A 22,933-nucleotide genomic window follows, 5' to 3' on the forward strand; every position below is an offset into this window, starting at 1 on the left:
CATATTTTTCATACTCTGCATTATTAACGAAATATTCGACCACTACATCGACCCAAATGTTGATATATTGTCCGGTATGGTTGACATCTCTTAATAATGTCCTATGTCGATAACATTTATTGATTTCACAATCACAATATTTAAAATTGAAATCTCAGTAACAGGTAGTATAACAATATTTTCTTAATAGTCACATTATTTAAGAATTATTAATATACCAATTTCTTAACATAAACACTTTATAAAAATGTAAATTCCCATATATGATTTTCATGAATGAAAATACTTTTTCTTATATTACAAAGCATATGCAATAGTACCAACAGAAAAAAAAAACTAGAGATCTTAACTTCTATAAGTGAATAATTATACGTATAAACAGGTGATTATAGACATATTAATGTGTAAATACTCAAGTGGTGTAGGAAAGTGTCTATTATTTGGAAATATATGTCCTGTGATAATTTATTTAGTTCTTATATTTGACGTACTAAGTAATCCATATATATTTATTAGTCTATCTCTATCGATCATGATCGGGTTAGATCGAATCGATCAACAGAGATAAATATCCTGAAGTACCTATTTGCATGTATAGTAGATGTATTACACATGAATCATTTAAGTATATTATACATATGGCGTACTATAAGTATCTACGATAACGTCTCCTAGTTATATGAAATGATTAGAGTAGACTTAGTAGCAATTGTCTTACTATATGTATACCTATATACACATTATTGAGTACGAACAGTATATACCTTACGACATGTGTCAAAAATATTATTTACTGATATTATTTAATAATTGTTCTACTGTACATCTATAATATACACCCGTGTTTAAATAGAATACAACTAGGTATATTATGCGATTGAGCGACGGTTAGAACAGAAAGCTATGTAAACCAATTTTCATAATCCTGATAAATCTCGATTATAGGTATATACACAATAGTTTGCTATTTCATATGAATTCAGTTATTAAGATATTAAAGTGAAAATATTTATACAACAGATTTAATCATAATATTTAATCAAATTCTTTTGACTATTATTCAGTTACACTACTGTATTTATTATTATACATTAATGCGAAACGTTAATGTATAAAGTATATGCATACATATATTTGAAAATCATGAGTTTAAAATTAACTATTATTATAATAAAGTGAAAATGCTTAAGGACGAATAAAAGGGTTAGTATACAGGGATTTGTGATATGCGATTAAACGAATCAAAACCAAATAGTATATTATACCAAAGATGCTGACTTCAAAATATCTGAAGCGCTGTTTCGTAATAATAACAATTTAGTGTTGGAATCCAGAACGGTGGATGAGTGCAGAATCTTATTAAATATAGAAAATGTTAAAAAAAAATTCGGACGTCATTTTGTTTTCATAGTATTCGTGTCTTATCTCCTGCAATTACTAAAAAGATGTTAATAACTTCAAAAATATGAGAATCAATTTTGAAATCGAAAATATATACGGTTTAAGGTCAACGAAATGGTATTAGAAAATTTATTTTTCATGTAAAGCAACTTATAAATAATCATATCGATTATTATATTATATTAACTATTAATAAAACGATTAACTATATCAGTTAAATAAATAAAAAAAGATTATCTATAATATTTTAAATTTATTAACAATAAATAAGCTTATCTTAAAAGTTATAGATGAATTCGAATTTGAATTTTATTAAACTCAGAAAAACCTTCATTATTGAATTTTTTTATTTAAGACAAAACAAGCAATATATCTCTATAAATTTCATAAGTGTAACATTTAAAAATTTAAAAAATAATAAATAATCAAAAACTGCAATTAATATTATTCAAGTTAATTTATTTCTACAGAAATATGAATACAAGTCAATGAAATTGTTTTATTCTTAAAAATATTGATGAGCATTTATTTATAATTTATATCACACAAATTAAAATTAAAGAAATCATTTTGACTAGTTCAAATGACAATCACTAATTCGTTTAGTATCAATAGATTTATTCAAATAAAATGAAATTATATTTTTTAAACTTATAACTAATTATTTTAGTATTTTTCCTTTTTTTAATTTTTTTTTTTAATTACTACAATTATTCATTCAATGTTTTACAGAAAATCGATCCTAAAACTCATTACTGAGAAAATGTATGTTCCTATTTCAATGGACAATTTTTTCTTCATCCTTGAAGTTTTGATTGAACAGAGTGTATCTTAATCCAAAATCGAAATAAAAAACATAAATACCATGGTCAATTATTAATTCTAAATTTTCCTGATAGAGATCAATTAATTCCTCATCTTTAATATTCAAATCAATAACTCCACATAAGGAATTAATAAAATTATAAATAATATTTTCTAAGTGGTTTTCAACAACGTGTTTTTCTTTAAATTTCTGAAGAGTTTCGTCAAATTCTACGGCATCAATTATATCAATAAACTTAACATAAATCATATATTCATCACAATTTGCTATTGTAGTGTTATCAATCCATTCTTTGAATTTTTCAAGATTTTTGAGCACTTCTTCTTCCTTAAAGTTAAAATACTTCAGGCCGTTTATCATATGGATTATCAATTTTTTCAACATAGTTATACTTGTCCATAATTTTTTTAAGCCACTCAATTGTTCATCATACTTATCTAAATCCATATAGTGATTTGCTTTATTTCTAAACTTTTTATAAAGTTCTTCCATAAGACAGACATAAATTGAATTTAATAATATACCACCATATTTGTAACGCGTATCTGGATCTTGTGTGTCTAGAAACTCTACACAGATATCACTAATATTTGAATCTCCTTGATAATTTTCAAAATAACAACTCAGTCTTAATGAGCTCCATCCAAAACTGTTCATAACTATCATTATATTCTCGTTATTTGGCTTATCGTTACAACATGAACCAGATATTAAGTATAGTGTAATAAATATTGACAAAATTACAAATAAATTCATTATTCTTAATTTACAGAAATTAAAATTCGATAAATGAGTAAAAGTTTTCAAAGAAATAAATTATTTTTATCTAGCTTTAATCGTTTTTATTTATTGTAGGTAGTAGCATATAATTATTATTAGATATAATATTAAATCGTGCGCACTTATTTTAACTAAATGTGGACTAAATTTGACTGTACCATCCGTATATTTTATCATTTTTTACATGCTTATGTAAACATTTATTATTAACCTTGTAATTATTATTATTATTATAATAAAATAAATATATTATATACAAATAAGAACACTTTTTTTTTTTTTTACATTATAAGTTTATTATAAGAAACAAGTACTATATATAAAGTTATTGTTTATAAATTATTAATGTAAGTTAATTTTCTGACGTGTTTGGGTTTCGACCATTATGAAGCCCATGGACTATAACTATTTTCCCGGGTAAACACTGTTGTATTTTTTTTGTAGCTATGATTTATTTCCCTTACTCTCACTTGACTTACTTTTTAAAACGATAAGTCAAATGATTAAAATTCGTATTTAGTTGAAGATATTATCCTTAAAAATTGAAAAAAATCTCTTATTCAAAAAAACAGTAGCTTCACCCGCTTTCTCCATATAAACAATTAAAATCTTTTATTACTAATATTTTTAAAGTATTTGTTGTTGAATTAGATTTGATATGATAAAGAATGTTTAACTACCACCAAAGTAAATAATTTTACTTTGTAATTTATTAATTTTTATAACTCTATTTGTGTGTGCTACTACCAGTATAAATCATAAATCTAAAAAAAATGATTATTTCAATAGTAGAGTCTTTTTAAACATCAAAAGTCAATTAGAAATTATTTCTTTGATTTTTATTTAAGTGATCTATTACGATAAAAAAAAAATATTGAAAATAGCTGTTCTGATAAATTTACTGTAAATAGTATTTTTAAAATTTCCTGACTGCATATTTATCTTAACAATACAATTTTTTTTAATTTTCATACATTTTTCTAATACAGTTTAAATATTTGTTGTTGAATTAGATTTGATATGATAAAGAATATTTAACTACCACCAAAGTAAATAATTTTACTTTGTAATTTATTAACTTTAAATTTATTAGATCTAATATTAAATCGTACGCACTTATTTTAACTTAATATGGACTAAATATATTTTTGCTTGTTAATAAAGAGAAATATTTATTTTAGAACTACTTAAATAGCTGTTAAATACAGCTGTTCATATTTTATATTTTGTATTGCAATAAATTATGCACTTGTTTTTCGCAGAGTTATTATATGAATATTATATTATATTTACGGGGAATGATGGAAATTTTTTAATTTTTGAGGGTAATATCTTCGACTAGATACGATTTGTGATCTTTTGACGTTTTGCTGCATTTCTATACTTTTAATAAAGTTGTTCCAGAACACTGACATAAATTGAGTTTAATAGTATACCACCCAATTCGTAACTCTCAACTGGTTTATGCGAGCCTAGAAACGCTACCCAGATATGATAACCATCATCTGAAGGTCCTTGATAATTTGCTTAATATAATTTCTGCTTTAATGATGGCCATCTTAAAGTATTTATAACTGAATTTATGTCTTTATCAGTTGGCATACATATTGAGATAATTACAAATAAATTCATTATTCTTAATTTAATGAGATACCCCTGTGGGGTCGGGGATTAGAATTGACCCACAGTAACTCCTGCTTATCGTAGAAGGCGATTAAAAAGAGGTAGCGGAGGGCAATGATGACAATTTCAATCTAAATGTTGAACTTAAAGTTGTAGTACTAAATTAATTTTTTTTCTATAAACTTTCAAAAAAACAACTTTAAAAAAGCAAAAAATTGGTTAAAAATTATATTTTGCACCAATTATTTTTAACATTCTAATAATTAAAGTCAATAATAATTTTATAATATATAAATATTCATTTTTTAAAATTTAGTAATAATATCAAAAAGTAATAGAAAAAGTCTAATTGCAGATTTGAAAATGTGGCGAAAATTTGATTTAAATAAGTATATTTTTGTTTCTGATGGAAGTTCTTTGTAGTTCAGTGTATTTATTCTTAAGTAACGAAAAAATTAATTTTTTTTATCAAGTTATTATTAATTTGTTATACGTTAAAAATAATCTGTGCAAAAATTCAATTCAAAATGACATATTTAACTTATATTTTTGATTCATCAAAATTGATTTTTATAAAAGATTGTAATTCAAAAATGTTGAATTTTTAAACACAATTTAGGTAAACTTGCAAGTTTAATAGAATTTATATTATTAAATAGAAAATTTTATGTGGAATAAAATGCTCTTATTTTAGTTTTGATGCGAAGCTGAGTAGGTATTGGTTTTACTATGATGTGTTTTTTTTGTGTCTGTTACTACCTTTTCTCAGCTGTCATTGGACCGATTTTTATCAACAATAAGTCAAAAAATCACAAATCATATCTAATCGAAGACATTACCTTCAAAAATTGAAAACATTTCCTTCGTAAATGGGGAAAATCTCCAAAAAAATTAAAAATCACTAATTTTCTCGGGTAAACACTATTGTATTGAAATATGTTTGTCCATCGTTTTAATCGCACATTTCTTCTTCTTTTTCCTAAAACATAATTATAAATTTAATAACAATAAAGATTATGACAATCTATGTTTATTAAACTCACATTAATTTGAAGCATGGTTTTGGACCATGACTTGACCCAATTATCAACTATTACATTGTATGCTAAATTCTTCAGTTTGCTTATGTAATTACTGTCACCTTTAGGAATAGTATCGCATATTTCTTTGTCGTTCAAACTTCTTATAAAATTAACCATTTCATCATTGTTTGAATGTTGAATTTTAGGGCCCGACCATTTACCGTCATATTGTATAATGCGATCTATTTGATGGCATAATAGTAAACGTGTTTTTTTTTCTTGATATTGTACTGATTTTATTGCAAAAATTTTCTGTCGCTGAACGCAATAGTGTAACTGCTAGAGTTAATCATCTCGCCTGGCGGTGTTGGTGCGATATAAATGTAGCGCTGTTTTCTTACAGGTTCGGCAGCCATATTGTTCATAGAGTAGAGTCTTCTTCTTAGAGCTGATGGTTAGAGCTTGTCTCACTGTAGTCTTGTAGAATTTACCTTTCAGATCATTGGAGTTCTTTTATCGCATATGTGCCAGACACTTCTCTCTACTTCAACCACCCGCGCTTAATTCTGTGTCTTACATCCTCGTCAATACCACCACTCTTTTGCACAACTAACCCTGAATACTTAAAACTCTCCACTTCTCTAATCACGTCCTCGCCTATTGTCACTGATTTCCTTATTTCATCTACCTCGTTTTCTCCTTTATAAAACTCGTACTCTATCTACTTTGTCTTAGTTTTACTTATTCTTAAACCATTTTCTTCAAGAGCTGATCTCCACACTTCTACCCTTTGATTAATTTCCTCCCTATTTTCTCATATTAACACTATATCGTCAGCAAACAACATGCACCATGGCGCCTCTTCTTGTATTTCTCTAGTAATTGCATCCATCACTATAGAGAATAAGTAAGGGCTTAAAGCCGAACCTTGGTTCACTCCTTCTCTTACCTGAAAACCTTCTGTTACTCCTCCTACGCTTTTTACCCTGGTACAAGTGCCATATACATATCTTCTATAATAGTATCCCCAGGTAACTATATTTTTACCATCGCTTAGTGTTACTTTAATAATTGTCAAGTCTGCAATTGATAGATTAAGTTACTTTTTCGTTTACCAAAATGAAAGTTCTAGGTTTATCTGTTTATTTATGAAATAGTTTGGTATAAAACCCTTAATCTGATTACCATTTGTCCATTGTTTCTGAATAAGTGTTATTTAAAGGGTGTTATATGCCCTCAGTTAGATTCCTCAGTAATACATTACTGGCTCCCTTACTGTATTGCAAATTTATCTGGGTGAATTGAATTCTATTGTCAGCCATTCAGACAACTGATGTTGACGCATGAGAAAACACGCTGGACTGGGTGTGATGTTACACGACTCTCCCTACAGGTGGTGTCCTCCCACCGTCCCCAAGTGGCGATCATTCTTTAGGTTCACTTTCACATTTCCTTTTGAATCCGTGCAGAGGTTCCTTTCAGTTGTGGCCATCATTGAGGATGGCGATTTCCCGAGTCCCTTTCTCTTACATGACCTACTTCCTCCCTTCCCTTTCGAGGCAAAAGTGAAATGTGTCCGTTTTTCCTTACCTGTGCCTTAACACCTTTTCTAAGTATCACTGGTGATTCTAAAGCCTTTCTCGTCCCAGATTTTTGAGGAGCTCGTTTCACTTCCTTCTGGGTTGATAGCTGCTTGACAACATAGACCATGAAGAAAACTGCCTATTCCAAAATGCCAGGTGCCATAGAGAATCCTAATGGTCACTTTATCTTTTGGTTAACTACCTTGCGAAAAGTTAGCAACGCTATCACTTGATATGGTTGGGTGGGGGGCCTATTCATTGTTAGCAAGCAGGTATACACAGGCCTACCGGTCCCAATTAACCAAAGTCATGACTGGCTAAGAGAAGTGGTATGTGTTGTCACCCTCATTGAATACTATGAAAACAAACATGCATGAATTAAAATTATTACTAATCTATTGTTTAAAAACTAGTAATACAATAAAAAGTTCAATTATATTAAATTTTTTTTTAAATTTAGTTTAGCTTTTTTTTTGTAAGCAGTCTATTAAAGTTCTCTCATATTTTTCTATTTGTAATTTTTGGTTGCAATTGTATTTGTTTTTTAGAAGTATAATTGGCTTAAATTCACTATTGATAATTTGAGGTGTGAAAGGTTAAACGTTTACTTTTAAGATGCTGTAAACTTTGTTGGTTTTTGGGAATTTTATCTGGATCATATTTTTATTAAAACTTTCTATTTACCCAACCAGATATGGATATCCTAGTGTTATCGCATTTTCTAGGGAAACAATTTTCAAAACATTCTACTACAATAATGAGTTTGTATTTTGTTAATAAATAAAGCCTTACAAAAGACGTAATAAGTTACGCGTGATAAAAAGTACAGAGCTTTAAATTATTCATTTTCTATTGGTAAATTCCCTTCTTATTGTAATGTTTCATTTTCCGTTGTCTCTATTATTTTTTGCGTTAATGCATTACATTGAGTTCTAACCCTTTAAAATGGTAATACACACTCTGGAATTTCAATTCCTTGTCATTGACGTTGATTCATGTTTTCAAATACTGCAAATTTCACTGGAACAGGATAATATTTTATTATATATTGTATATTATATTGTATAATATTTTATATTCCAGATAATTATTATATAGAAATATGTCTTCTATATCCCTTAAGTTTTCGTTTGAAGTATATATAAAACTTCTGTAAACACTGAATCCAATAATTGAGTTTAAAGTTGTCTGGGTGATAATCTGTTGCTTGAAACTTAAGTGCTTTCGTCCTACTTTCCTAATCAACAAAACCTAGATCACAAAAAGATTCACTGCTGTCATCATCGTCAAGTTCATCATGATGAAACAAATAATAGTGATTATGACAATCAAGTTTTATCAAGTAAATTTTGTGAAATTAACTTGTAACGTCACTCAACCGGGTGTTTATGTAAAAAATATTGGAAAATATGAAATAGACAAAATTTTAATTTTTAATTTTACAAATTAACGATTAACAAAATTAAAAAAATGTATATTTAATATACATAAAAATACAAATTTTATGTAATAATACAGAAATATGAATTTTCAGTTATTTGTACCAAAATATACAAAATAAGCAAAAAAAAATCATATAATCTACACTTTTTAAAACTCTAAAATTTTTAAACAAAATTATTGTTAGGTTCTTGAAGAATATACATTTGCGAAAAATTCCGGATCTTATAAATGACTTAAAGAAGTATTGTTATAGTTATAAAAAAGTATTGGTTCATTGGAACCTATGGTTAGTATCCATAGTAATGTATAAACAACGGCCAGTAAATCGATATTCTACATAACTTATGTGTTTTTATAGAATGCATTTTTGAAATAATTAATAGTATTTATAAAATATTATAGATTATAATAAATGCTTGAAATTTAATTCGAAAAAAATTATGGAAATCGAATACTTGGGAATATCACAAAAAATATTTATAAAGTGTCTGAAATCTTTTCTTGATGATTTAAATAGTATTGATTATAAAACGGTAAGGATAATTAAATGATAATAACAAAATAATATGTGTTGTGCTTTTTAATTATTATTTGTATGTATGTGTAATAATAATATTCCTACACGAATAATATTTTTGGGAGTTATAAGTTAATTTCCCCCCATTCAAAATATAATATCGGAGTCCCCTTTTGTCTTTTAGAGCACCCTAGTGTTTTTATAAACCATGTCCTTCAATACCTTCTCTTTTGTCGCAGAATTCACTAATTTATGCTAATAATATTATTAATGGTTTTGTGTAAAACAAAAATATTCAACGTTTGCTACTTCTATAAATAATTCTATATCTCATTTAGGTTACGACTGATTATGTAGTTTACATTTATACTAATATATCTATAGTTTTATATTAGTAAGTATATAGTTGAAACTATACGATTTCTCTAATGCGTTCATAGGACGTCAAGTAGATAATGGCCACGCCGCACATGAGCCTAATAGAAAAGAAGCCCAAATCCAACATGAAAAATTTGGATAGTGTATTTATGCTCATTGAACTAAAAATAATATAGTTATCATAAATTTTTATCTCTATCTCAGAAATCGTGTTTTTAGGAATTGTTTAGTGGTCTTACTAAGGAGAGTTTTAATAAATGTATTGAATTTGTTCAACTTATAATTGATCACCATCAAGGAAGTATGGCTTGTAAAACCAACTACAAAACACAAATGTTAAATTATAATATGCAGAGTTCTAAAAACTATAAAACAACAAATGAGGGTACTAATGTATATAAAAATAATAATAATATAAAAAACTATCAAAAAGTTTTCGACAAAGTTAATCATAAAGCAGAAAAATTGAACAATATGCATCATTATTTTGAAATTAAAGATAAACAAATCCAAGGAGTTATAATAAAAACAATGTAAGTAAACATTACCAATATAAAAATAAATAAGTATATAGGTATATTTTAGCTTCGATGCGAAGCTGAGAATTTCTTTCAATGATACGTCAAAAGATCACAAATCGTATCTAGTCGAAGACATTACCCTTCAAAATTGAAAAAATTTCCCCCGTTCCCTGTAAATGAGGGAAACCTCCAAAAAAATTACAAATTTAAAAATCGCTAATTTTTGAAATTTTTTCAATTTTTTTTACTAAAAACTGCCCTAACTTTTTCAAAAATGAACAAATCAATATAATTTTATTTTTATAGATATTTGATGTCTTTACTTATCATTTGGTATATTTTTTTTGTAAATTTGACCTTTTATCTGCTCACAGGGGAGGATTTAAAATGACAACTTTTCACAAAAAATTAACTTTTTCAACTTAACTTTTGAAAGTGTTCCGGAAATACTGACACTTTTATATATATCTTAAATTAAAGTTAATGTAATGTAATTTAATTTGAAGAAAAAAATTTGACCTCTGGACTTGTCTTCATGGTGAAAACGGCTACCAAATGCTATTTTTGTGTGAAAATTCTCGATTTTATAATTTACATTTTTTACTTTAAAGTGCTATAACTTTTTGAAAAATGTATGGATCAATACAATTTTTTATGAGAAATAATATTTTTTAATAATCCCTTTTTTATTTGACATACTATATCTTAATCAGGATATTAATAAGGAACTAGCTGATCATGTAGCTTTTGGAATAATACACCAATTTTTTAAAATTAAACACTATTATTTAAAGATTTGCGTGAAATCGTTTTTTTTTTTATAGTGATTTTTATCACTGTCAGATATCATTATACTTGATCCAACTATGCCACGTCACCACTATGCCGCGACCCTCCTGTGCTGGGTTTTATGACGTGTAATTTTGGTGCAGAATTTTAGCAAACATTGTTGACATCGCGTTGAATAGAAAGCCTAAATGTAACGGAGTATAATGTAATCGCCGTATTTCCTGTTTGGTCGACATCAATTAGAGGAAATATACGAGAATTAAGAAAATAAAATTTTTTTGTTTTCTCGGTTTTAAAACCAATGGGCAAAATTTTTGATAGGAATTATGTTGTTATTAAAAGGCATTTAATTACATAAAACCTGTTGCAGCTATTTTTCAAAAGGAAGTTGAAAAATTATTCCAAAACTGTCCATTTGCTGGACAGATTATAATTTTAGTGGTCAACTTTAGAAAACTACATTGATGAGTTAGTTATCAGGAAAATATATTTTATGTAAAGAACAGCCCAGTTTGAGGAGAATTGTAGATTCTTATAAACTTTATAAGGACATAACTTATAAAGTACAAGAGACTGCTATAACTTGGTTAACGCTGATAAATTTTACCAATTGTACTATCCAAGTTATGATTACATTAAAAGAAATAAAATATATCATGTGTTCTAACTATTGAATTTCTTTGATTATTAAATTTAATAATTTTATCCTTTTGAATCGAACATCATAATGTAATTCTACAACATATGGAACAGACTCTAAATATTCTATTCTCAAAGATAGACATATTAATAAACTCAACATTTTTTAATTAAACTGCCATCCAAGCCTTTCTCATTTGTTCTATAATTATTTATAGTATGAAATCTCTTATTTAAATTATGAAACATAAAGATTTTACTTCCATTTAATTTTTACTCACTTCGTTAGACAATAATTTTGTTGACTTCCTATTCAAAGTCTCCATCTATCCGTCATTTACTTCGAAAAAGTACTTTTATTTCATGACTTGTTCTAATCACCAATTTTTTAATACATAATACCGTATTATACATTAGACATATTTGTGTATTATTAATAATATTAAAATAATATTATTATTAAATGTATAGAATGAATACTGAAGCTACTATTATAACCATGGTTAACGAACATGAACAAAAAATGGCCAATTTACAGGATAACTTAGAAGTTTTTGAATCGAAAATACAATTGTACTCTAAAGAAGGTGTAAATAAAAAAAATAAAAAAACGATTGAAAGGTAAATTAAAAGTTGTAATAACGTAACTAGTGACCTTAAAATTTTAAGAATTGATGTTTAATTATCTTTATGAATTAGAAATATTTTAAAGGAGAAATTAATAAAATTGATTAAGAAATACGATTTAGAAATGATTGAAAAACACAAGCAAGTAATTGATCTTAATGAAAAACTCAAGGTAGTTGATGATAAAATTGTCTTTCTCAAAGTAAGCTAGAGATTCTTTAGTAACATAATTTTTTTATGACGGTTAAAATATAAATAATTCAAAAATAATTTTTTATGCTTAAAAATGTTTATATTTTGTTGAACAATAGTGGATTTTAATAATTTTTCTTTTTAGTTAAATAGATTTGTGCCATTTGAAATAAATTAGCTATGATAATATAATTAAGAATAAAAAAATATGTTTTTAGGAATCAATTGATAGCCAAAAGATAAAATTTGAATTGGTTATGAAAGAAAAAGAAAAAGAAAATGAAAGATTATGGTTAGAAAAACTTACAGAAATTCAACGAAAAATTGCGGCTCGCAAAATTCAATCGAGTTTTAGACAATATTTAAACTATATTCGAACAAAGGCAAAAAAGTTCAAAAACAAGGGTCAGTCAAAAAAAGTGCTGAAATCATCTTCCCTTCTTGAATAATTATCCGATAGAAGTATACTATTGTTATGGTACCGTGTGTAGTTTCCGTGCACATTATATTGCATGTTTTTATTACAACTGATGTGGAAATTTATGCAATTTACTGTATTGACCAGAAATTGTCATCTTACATTTTTTCAATGGCAAATTAAACAAAATAAACTGTACTCTGTAACTGCTTGTGGTAAAGAAAACATAGAGCGGAATTATATTCGACGAAAAAGAAATCGACTCAATTACCATGAAAAAATTATAATGATTCCTCAAGGAAAACAGTCTAACAACTGGTTTTACGAGACACATTAATATTAGTTAAAACTTCAAATTGATAATTAAGAAAACTGTAAATTACCAAAATACAATCAATTTTAATAGGGGCGTTATAAAAGTACTTATGGGAGTAGAAAATTTCCTCTTAGACATTGCACTTCTAGGAATATATATGTTTTAAATAGTTTATGATTTCAATTATCTGCATAAATGTTACACACCAAGTACTTCAATATATAAAATATAAATTTATACTAAAACACGTATTTATTTCCTATAAAATTTCATATTATTATGAAATCATATAAGTAATAGATTAATAAATTCATTAGGTATATGTGATAATATTTGAATTTGATATGAACCCAAAAAATGTAAGATTTAATCAAATATATTGAATGTGTTATTTTACGATTTTATCTGTAATGTCAAAGTATGTCGTTTATAGTGCGTAACTCAAAATTCGATGAAATGAGATTTTATTAGACTATGATAAAATAAGTGTTTCTGAACATTTGTTTTTGTACAAGGAAATCTTTTTATCATAACCCATTCAATTACTCACAAAATAATTACAATATTGAGAACAATTTTTTGATTTATCAGTTATAAATGACGTTTTAGCATCATCCGTTATAACTTATAGGGTTGATAACTTAATTTTTTTTTAATGGCAACATACACATTCACCTAGATTGCATAATAGAGATTGATCTAATTAATTGATTAACAATAACTGTTGACCCATTATTTTAGAAGTTATTATAATTTTAAGGTATAAACTGGAGATTAAAGGTATAACAGTAATTATAATTAGACTTTCTCAATCGCACGTTTCGCCTAAGTATAAAACTGATTACTTATAGAAGTTATCGTAACGTTTTTCTTTATTTAATCTAATATTACATTAAACAACCTTTAATTTAAAATAATTAAGAGTGAAGCAAATATTCCGTTATGATGCAAAATCGTCAATTATTACCGAAAATTGTATAGTTTTTCCTGTAATACTCAATAACTTATGGAAATTAAAATTTCGAATAATTTTTTTTTTTTATGTTTCGAATACGCATAGAAGCTTTAATACTAATATTTTTACTGTCATAAAAATATAGTTGTAAAGTTAATAATAAAACAGATTTCATTTTTTTCTTTCCAGAAATTTATAGTATCCTATATTCTATAATTTAAAAAAAAAAAAGATTTAGACTTATCCCTACCATTTTTTATTTTAATAGTACCAACATCAAAAATTACGTCATTGTCGACTTAAGAGGATGACTCATAGAAGTCGTCGGAACAATCTTATTTTCGAATAATTATTTTTTTATCATCTTAAGTACATTGTATTAGCTTTAATTTAATATAGGTTTAAAGAAGGTAGTTTTTTTTTGTCAAAAATTTTGATATGATTTTTAAGCCTCGAAGATTAATGATTAAATTTATAAAAATATCATATCGTCAACAAGGTAAAGGTTTGAAGTGTGATAAATAAAAATTTCGAAATAATTCAGCTTTCAAATAGTTATTTTAATGTAAAATGAAACTAAAAATAAAAGCATTCACTATTTTATGACAATTGATTTTTAGACATGTTTCATTTTATTACGGAGAATAAGGGGAAATTTACCTTTCTCTTTTAGAAAAGTTTAGTACGGTATATAGTATTGTTTAAAAATAATATACTAATATTTTTAAAACATATAATGTTATATTTATTTTATTATAATGTTTTTAAAAACACTATTTTTTAAAATTGTTATCTGAGTAATCTTGGTAGATTATAAACAGCTTAGATATTTTGGCCACCAGTGTTTCAAAATCTAGCTTTACCATTGATTACACTAGTTTACAACAAAGTTGACCTATGACTAATGATAGTCATTTTTTATGTAAAATCGTCCAATGAGTCCAAAAATGAAGTCCAAAATACAAAAAGTAGAACAGTTTTTGAGTTATTGCGAAATTAACGTTTTTCTTGTGCCACGAAAAAGTGTTTTCATTATATTCTAAATATCTTTGATTGCATTCATTTTAAAATGTATTTTTTATTGGTGTATTTTACGTAAAAATCTGAATTTTTTTTGACATTTTGAAAAAAATGATAAAAATTCATTGGTGTAAATTCGTAGATAGCAAACGAGAAAAAAGTCAGATAAAAAATTGTTTAAGATAAAAATTGCAGATAATTTAATATCGTTTAATTTTATGTAAAAAAAATGAAAATCGATTAAATGCAATCAAAGATATTTAGAATATAATGAAAACACTTTTTTGCGGCATACGAAAAACGTTAATTTTGCAATAACTCAAAAACTGTTCTACTTTTTGTATTTTGGACTTCATTTTCCGACTCAGTGGACGATTTTACATAAAAAATGGCTATTATAAGTCATGGGTCAGAAAATTTTTTTTTATTTGTAATCTAGTGTTATTTTAAAAATAATAAAACTCAAATATATATATGCATTCATAAAAGTATTTTATATTACAATAGGTGCGAAAAAATAAAACATCAAATTTAGTTAAATTAATAAAAAATGTTTCATATAGAAGGTTTTCGAAAATTAAATGATCGCTTGAAAAAAAAAACAAATAAATACTAACACGGGTATGCATGTAAAACCAATGAGCAAATTCATTCGATAATTACTGACAGTTTTCAATATTAATCGGTTAACATTAATTGCTCATTTTCTTCTTCTTTTACTACAAATACGAATTTTTCCAACACTTGTTCGTAATTGAGTGTTTTACAACCATTTGAGAACATTTTTATTAAATTTGCCTCGATATTCTCTATGTTCGGATAATCATTCAATTCTTCACATGTCGCTTTGATTTCTTTATAATTAAAATTGTGATTGATATTTTGGCCATACTTACTTAATGTTGTTATAATTATACGGGCCTGGTTAGAAAAAAAATAATTAGTCGATTGTTACACAATTTTCACTTTTACAATGTACCCTATTCGGCAATCCATTGATGACTTCTTTTGAAATTATAGTATTAGGATCTAGTTTATTCAAGATTTCCATACATACTTCTTTTTGAATCAGATATAAACACTGTAAATATAATAAATACGTTCAGTACATTTACAATACTGACAACGAAAAAAACATGACAGTGTTAAACCAATAGCTTCTCAGCTATTTATCGAAACTAAAAACAGTTAAGTATTTGTTTTTATAGATTACAATTTAATACGTATATGTATTACTATCTTAGTATTATTTATAATAATTTTAATTATTATATACTTATATTATATTAAAAAAAATATGTATATAGTATGTATTATACATGGGAGTCATGTAGTAAATAGCTGAGGAAGTATTTAATAACGTCGATATTAGTTTAATATAAGTTTTACTACAGTAGTAAGCAATTTTTAAATTCTTAAGCAGTACAATAATGTCATATAAAGGGAAAATGCAGGCCAAGCAAATTAACAAAGGTGGAAAAAGAATATATAAATGGAAACATGAAAAGTATAGGGGTATTAACCTTTTGACTAAGAAACGTGTAGTCCACAGGTCAGGACGTTTATTGCGAGTCACTTTGTATTTTGGACGACTAAATTTATAATGTGTTACATTTTTATATTGTATTTTGATTTTGTGTATATTACTTTCGGTAAATAAAAAATAACTATTCAAAAACCTGCACTTAGTGTTAATATTTTATATACTTTTGTGTCTACGTCGGGGTACTACTGACCTATGACAGTTAAGCCTATTTATTGTATTTATGTTAATAAGTGAAAAATTTGTATTTACGTCGAACGTATTAATTTGCAATGAATGATTAAAACCTAAGAAATTACCACAAAAAATTCTCATGGTTTCATACATTTTTAAACATATTTTGTAGAAATGAAGATAAATTGATTGTCTTTTTTAAAAAATGTAAATGTTGCACATAGAAACAATTCATGTGTAAGTTTGACATTCTTATTAGGATAGTCTTGGGTAAAGACTGAGATCGCATCGAAAACAACAGGTTGGAAATCCAAACCCTTTGCATATCATGAAAAGATAGCGTTTTCTTCTGTCCTTTTCTCAGTACGTATATCAATGTTTAATACCGTATTATTTACTATTATATCAATTACTATTGAATATTAATAAGATATTTTTTTAATAAAATTTTTCTTAAATTCTACTCTACAAAATAGCTATCTTAGATTATTTTTTTACATTTTATTTAAAATTTAAAAATAATTAATATTTTTAATAAAATATAAAAAAATTAATTATTGAGATATAGCTTTAGACCTAACGTATAACTATTATTTAAAAAAAAAATCAACTAAAAATATTAACTGGATCAAAAGTTATTTAAGTTGTCAGTGAGTGGTTGGCCACCCTGTATATGAACTCAACTTTGAAAGAAATTGTAATTAATTAAAAAAAATAACGGACCAAATAACCAAAACACAATGAAATAGATGAAAAAATGGGATTTTAAGGTTATTAGATAGATAAATGTAATGACATTTTAATAAAATAAAATAATTATTTTTAAATTTAAAATAAAATTTCAATTATATTATTAACACCCTTAAATCTATAATTCTGTTTTTTATATTAATAAATCTTGATCAACATCAACATGAAATTGTAAACTAAACTTTATATTTTGAACTAGAGTACTTAACAATAACCCTGAGGATGATCTGCCATATTCCCAGCCAAACCAAATGCAAACCCGAAAAACCGTAGATTTTGTACATTATTCTTAGGGAAAATTGATTATAAATTAATATAATTGTGAAAATTTTATTAAAACATTCATTAAATTTGAAATCAACATAATAAAAACAAATAATAATGGTAAATAAAATCAAAAGAATTAAAATTTAATTAAATTTAATAAAATAAGATATAGTTTAATGTAATTTAATTTGAAAGAATTATTATTGAAAAGAATAAAAAAATAATTTAGATCTTGAGTACATATGAGTTACATGAAAATAAACAATGAATCATAAATTAAAATTATGAAATCAAATAATTATTACAAATATGATCAATATGGACGAAGAAAAAATGGTAAGGGATAGTAGAATTATTTATATTCACCATAACTAAACCAATTAATGATCAAGGTATTTTCTTTTTTCTTTTTCATACATTAGTCATAAATAAACCTAAAACGGACCATAGCGTTGGTTGTTCGTTGGCAGATGTTGCATTATTTAGTATAAAGAATTAACAGGTGGTAGGAACATTTTATTCTTCTAAATAAATAAGTATGTGTGACACTGAACCTACGACGCGCACTATTTAAATATAGTTAGCTATGAGCTTATACACACCATAATTTTATTACGTCACCCATTCGCTAAACAACTGTTCGTTGGGAAAAAGAATAAATTTATCGAAGGTATAATAATATAAGGTCGGCTTGGCCTAGTCGGTAAAAACGTTTACTTCGGCGCACGTGATGCCAACGAGATTTTTCTTGCCAATTGGTGGTGATGTCTGGTGCAAACCGGCCTTAAATACCCTTTGCGTGCTTAATTGACCTAGCCAAGAACCATCTTTGACTCCCTAACTTGTGAAAGAGGACCACCGCCCTCTGTAGCATGTTCGGGAAATAGAAGGATGTAATACTGATCATTATTTTTTATTATATTTTAATTAACAAATTCGAACACTATTATTAAATACACGTACCTTTTTTTTGTTTTTATTCGGTACCATTGCTGTTATGGTTTTTATAGATATTTTATTAATTTTCTTATGTTCCAAAAAACTTAAACATATGTGTGAATAGTTAACTGAGTTTTTCATTGCTTATTGGAAAAAAAAAAATTATATGCAATTATTGAGACCTTAAAATACCGTTTATAATAATTACATTTACACTTAGTTATCATATTGCTACGAAGTTTATCAAAACCAAATATTTTCGTGGAATGATTATAAAATGCTGCATTTAAGTCATCACAGTCAAAAACACCACTTTCATTTTTGTCAAAACTATTAAATCCATTTATAATGTTTTTCATTTCTTGTTTATCTATTTTCACTTCCTAATATACAAAATGAGTACTAATAAAAAATGAACAAAGAAAAAGAAACAAAAGTATAACAGATAATTTGATAAATTACTTCATGTGATTCACAGAATTCAGCCATATGCTTCAACAAACGTTTGATGTTTTTTCCTTTTTTATCTAAACATGATTTTAACATATAAACACTAACTTTAAACAAACGAATAAATCACATGCAATGATATATTACGTGATAGGTTGTACTCGAAATCAACGTTGCGTTCATGAGCAATAGCAGCCATATCTTCATTTTGCAAACCATTATTAGTTCCATCAGTTTTAATTATATTAACACATCTATTTAAAAAAGCTATGTCAATGAAACCCTAAAAATTAAAAAATACACGTCACGTAATGCTGTTAAAAAAACCTAAATATTATATCTAGTTCCTTTAAAGTGTTTTATTAATGTTTCCAAGTACATAAGAGCCACAAATTGAGATAAAACAAAACGCCAATTGTTAAAAAATGCAATGTATTTTTTTTACAATAAGCTGGTTATTTGTAAACAAATTTAAAAAGTGTTTGATTTTACCTATTTGAGAATACAAAATCACTTCAATTTGTGTTCATAAAAAATGGCGTGTACTTATATTGGTAAGTAAGGAAATGAATTTCTATTGTTCTCATTGTTTGTAACAATTGACCAGTTTCATTATTTTTTGAACACTCTGTATATGTTTTAAGTGCATTTACATATCGTTATTGTAGAAATTGCGTAAGTTCATAACTTTTAAATACGTTTTCAACTCAAAATGAGATTTCGATGAAGAACAAGTGCATTGAAAATGGACACACTGTGTCAAGACTACTACTTAGGGTAAAATAATCATAACTAAATTGATAAAAATATCTTAGTTTTTATTATTAAAGCATGTGGATAGCCAAGAATATCAAATTAAAAGATAGTTTACTTTTTGATATTAAATGATAGCCAATGATTAAGGTAAAAGAGAAAAATATTTTATGCATAATTTATAGTTAAAATTTAGCAATATGAAGCAGTCTAATATTTGAAACTCAATGAAAATCCAGAAACTTATTCAATATATTTTTGTACTCTTTGAATTCCAAGCATTTCTAACATAAAATAGGAATGAAATTTGGGTGGAGGATACGTACACTAGTTCCCACTCGCGCTACATACCCAAATTAAATATAAAAATGTTTGTAACTTAATGAGTGTATATTCTAAAATTATTATCGACCTACCTAATTTTTACGTAGGAAAAGGGATAAAAAATGGTTATTTCGAAATTTTGAAAAAACAATTTTTTTAACTTTCTTTGGCAACTTTTCGTTGGTAAAAGTTAGTTCAAATAATTCATTTAAAGATTTAGTTTATAAATATTAATATTATTAAATTTGATCAAATTGTAAACCATTTCGATAAATAATAAAAGCGATAAATTGTTTTAAAACTTATCGAATTGTCAATATCGTAATATTTTCTGTTTATTTAAAACAAAATTTTATTTATGAATAAATATTTTAAGTATTGTTTCAAATTTTACCGTCGACGGGCTAAGTAAGCACAACATTTTATTTTTTATGTTTTATATTTACAATTTTATCCATGTAAGGTGTGAATCTAACTTACGATAACGGGTGGGGCGGTTTAATAATGTATTTACATATTTACATGTACAGAGTGTCACACTCTAATAGATGTCTCTAATAAATTTTGATTCAGTAAATATTTTGTGTTAATTTTTTTCAAAACAAATTTTATAGTTTTGTTTACGTTAAAAGAACATTTATTATTATTTATATCTTATAAGAAAAAAAAATGTTTTTCTTCTTTTATAATTTATTTGAAATTCCTGTTCAGGAGGTAAGGAGGTGATCTAGTGGAAGGGTTTTTTGTTTTGATAAGAATTAACTTTTTTTTTTTATCACATTGTGTGTGATTTTTATTAAACATCAATGGAGATACGACACGCTTATTACACTTGGGCTCGCAAACGTATACACATACTCACTGACAGTTACCTACTGGCAGAACATTATCGGAATAACATAAAAAAAAAAAGAATGTGTGTACTCAACAATTTCAAAATGTCCATTTTTTTTTTTATTCTCACAATACTTTTGATGGGTCGTAACAACTTTAGGATAAGTACTTATTGAATTACGAGCATTTCAATACACAGTGAAGAAGGCGGGCAAAGGACACGTACACCAGTATGGGCTGCACTCACTCGCGTTACATACAGTGACACGACTTACGTTGCAGTGTAGTCGACACCGGTTTAGATGGTAGAGACCCGAGAGCCGTTTATTATTGATGAGCAACAACAGATTATTTTTAAAAATAAACCGGAAACGCGTAATAATGATCTTCGCATAATATAGCGGCACTTTCGTTGTCTTCGGCGACACCGCATGTTCTCCGACGTCAAAAAGTTAGCAGCGTTGATGGGGACGGTGCGCGGGCATGAATCGGTTCGTCGTGTCCCGGTCGTGCGATACTTGCTGGCTTTGCACTGTGCCCGTATGTCAGTCGCNTGCGATACTTGCTGGCTTTGCACTGTGCCCGTATGTCAGTCGCCCTGTCCATGTAGGGCGGCGGCCGATAAAGGTGCGGCGGGTCATCGTGTATCGCGAAGGGACGCGGGACCGGATCAACACACTCTACATATTAAAATGCTTGTAACTCAATAAGTATTTATCCTAAAGCTGTTATCAAGCCTTAGACATTTTTCATTAGAATAGAGCTAAAATATGGTTAATTTGAAATAAAAAAATATGTTATTTATTTTTTCTTATTAGAGATAAATAACAAAAAAAAACTCAGCACAGTGACGACGACACAGCATAATTAGGACAATGCAATAAAACAATTATTAATTATATTCTAATAGATTAGAATCTATACATGATCTATATGTAAGTTAAATAATTAAAAATAATTATTTAATTATTTTTAATAATTTTTAATTAATAAGTAAACAATTAAAACAAAATATTTTTGTAACATTAAAGCATTTTTTGATTATTGACACGTGTGAAAAAAATTGTAAACGGTTTGTCAACTAGTCTCGGTTACTAACATTAAAGGAAGAGTTCCTATTTTTTATCTAATATGTATGTAAGTATAATAGTTACATAAATCTTTAAATAATTATAAATGACAATAAGACTTTTTGAAAATTTAGTAAATTCGTATCACAGAGAAAACGATTTTTAGATAGTTAATTTATTTCACATTTCATTAATGAAATGAACAGCATCGTCAATAAACATACTTACCAATGATTCGGCTATAAAGTATAATGAACATATAATAATTACAGATTTAAAATGAAACATGATGAGTTATTTTCATTGAATAAAAAATTTTGCTTTGTATATTAAAATTTAATGCGAATTTTTTTGATAATTTTGCCAACTAAATTACAGATATACATGAAAACATATTTATCTTAATGTGTTATCCCTCAATATAGATTTTTCTTGGTAAATATTAACCAGTTAGACAATAATTTAATCAAAATATTGTCTAATATTTGTATACTTTTAAGTACTCATTTAAACTAAAAAATACATGTGTTTTTAAAATTAAATGTGCACATCAGATCCCATAATAGGAATTGATGTTTTTATTATTAGTATTTTAGCGTTACAAACATATTATTTAGATAAATTAATTTAAATAATAATTATTAAAAAATCATGTTCGTCAACTGATAATTTTATTTTTTTCCTGATATGACAAAAAAATGAGGATTATGGATCTTTGATAATTTATATAGTAAATGTCAATCCTTATCAAATCGAAAGTAATATCCTTTTTTATCATT

General features: G+C 26.4%; 3 protein-coding genes across 4 annotated transcripts in view; 1 reads left to right on the plus strand and 2 right to left on the minus strand.

Annotated features, from left to right (window-relative positions):
• Window positions 1-43: 43 nt before the first annotated feature.
• On the plus strand, window positions 44-13,280 carry LOC126898758 (RING finger protein PFF0165c-like). The gene is made up of 6 exons (XM_050673074.1): window positions 44-164; window positions 9,081-9,211; window positions 9,793-10,106; window positions 11,994-12,143; window positions 12,222-12,351; window positions 12,560-13,280. Exons 1-6 carry the CDS (start codon window positions 104-106, stop codon window positions 12,788-12,790), a joined length of 1,017 nt encoding a protein of 338 aa, XP_050529031.1. The 5' UTR covers window positions 44-103; the 3' UTR covers window positions 12,791-13,280.
• A 2,241-nt stretch (window positions 13,281-15,521) lies between these two features.
• Window positions 15,522-22,533, minus strand: LOC126898760 (uncharacterized). The gene is made up of 7 exons (XM_050673078.1): window positions 22,383-22,533; window positions 19,321-19,456; window positions 19,186-19,250; window positions 18,932-19,106; window positions 18,748-18,866; window positions 16,030-16,131; window positions 15,522-15,971 (listed from the first exon to the last, which is right to left on the minus strand). Exons 1-7 carry the CDS (start codon window positions 22,440-22,442, stop codon window positions 15,729-15,731), a joined length of 900 nt encoding a protein of 299 aa, XP_050529035.1. The 5' UTR covers window positions 22,443-22,533; the 3' UTR covers window positions 15,522-15,728.
• The window catches only part of LOC126898767 (uncharacterized), a 74,410-nt gene continuing 66,998 nt past the window's right edge, over window positions 15,522-22,933 (minus strand). For both annotated transcript variants that reach the window (XR_007702374.1, XR_007702373.1), the window contains exon 5: window positions 15,522-15,577. The gene's annotated coding sequence lies outside the window, so the exon portion shown is untranslated. The remainder of the gene's footprint in view (window positions 15,578-22,933) is intronic.

Source organism: Daktulosphaira vitifoliae, unplaced genomic scaffold (assembly GCF_025091365.1).
Source record: "Daktulosphaira vitifoliae isolate Bord-2020 unplaced genomic scaffold, ASM2509136v1 Scaffold_2, whole genome shotgun sequence".
Taxonomy (NCBI): domain Eukaryota; kingdom Metazoa; phylum Arthropoda; class Insecta; order Hemiptera; family Phylloxeridae; genus Daktulosphaira; species Daktulosphaira vitifoliae.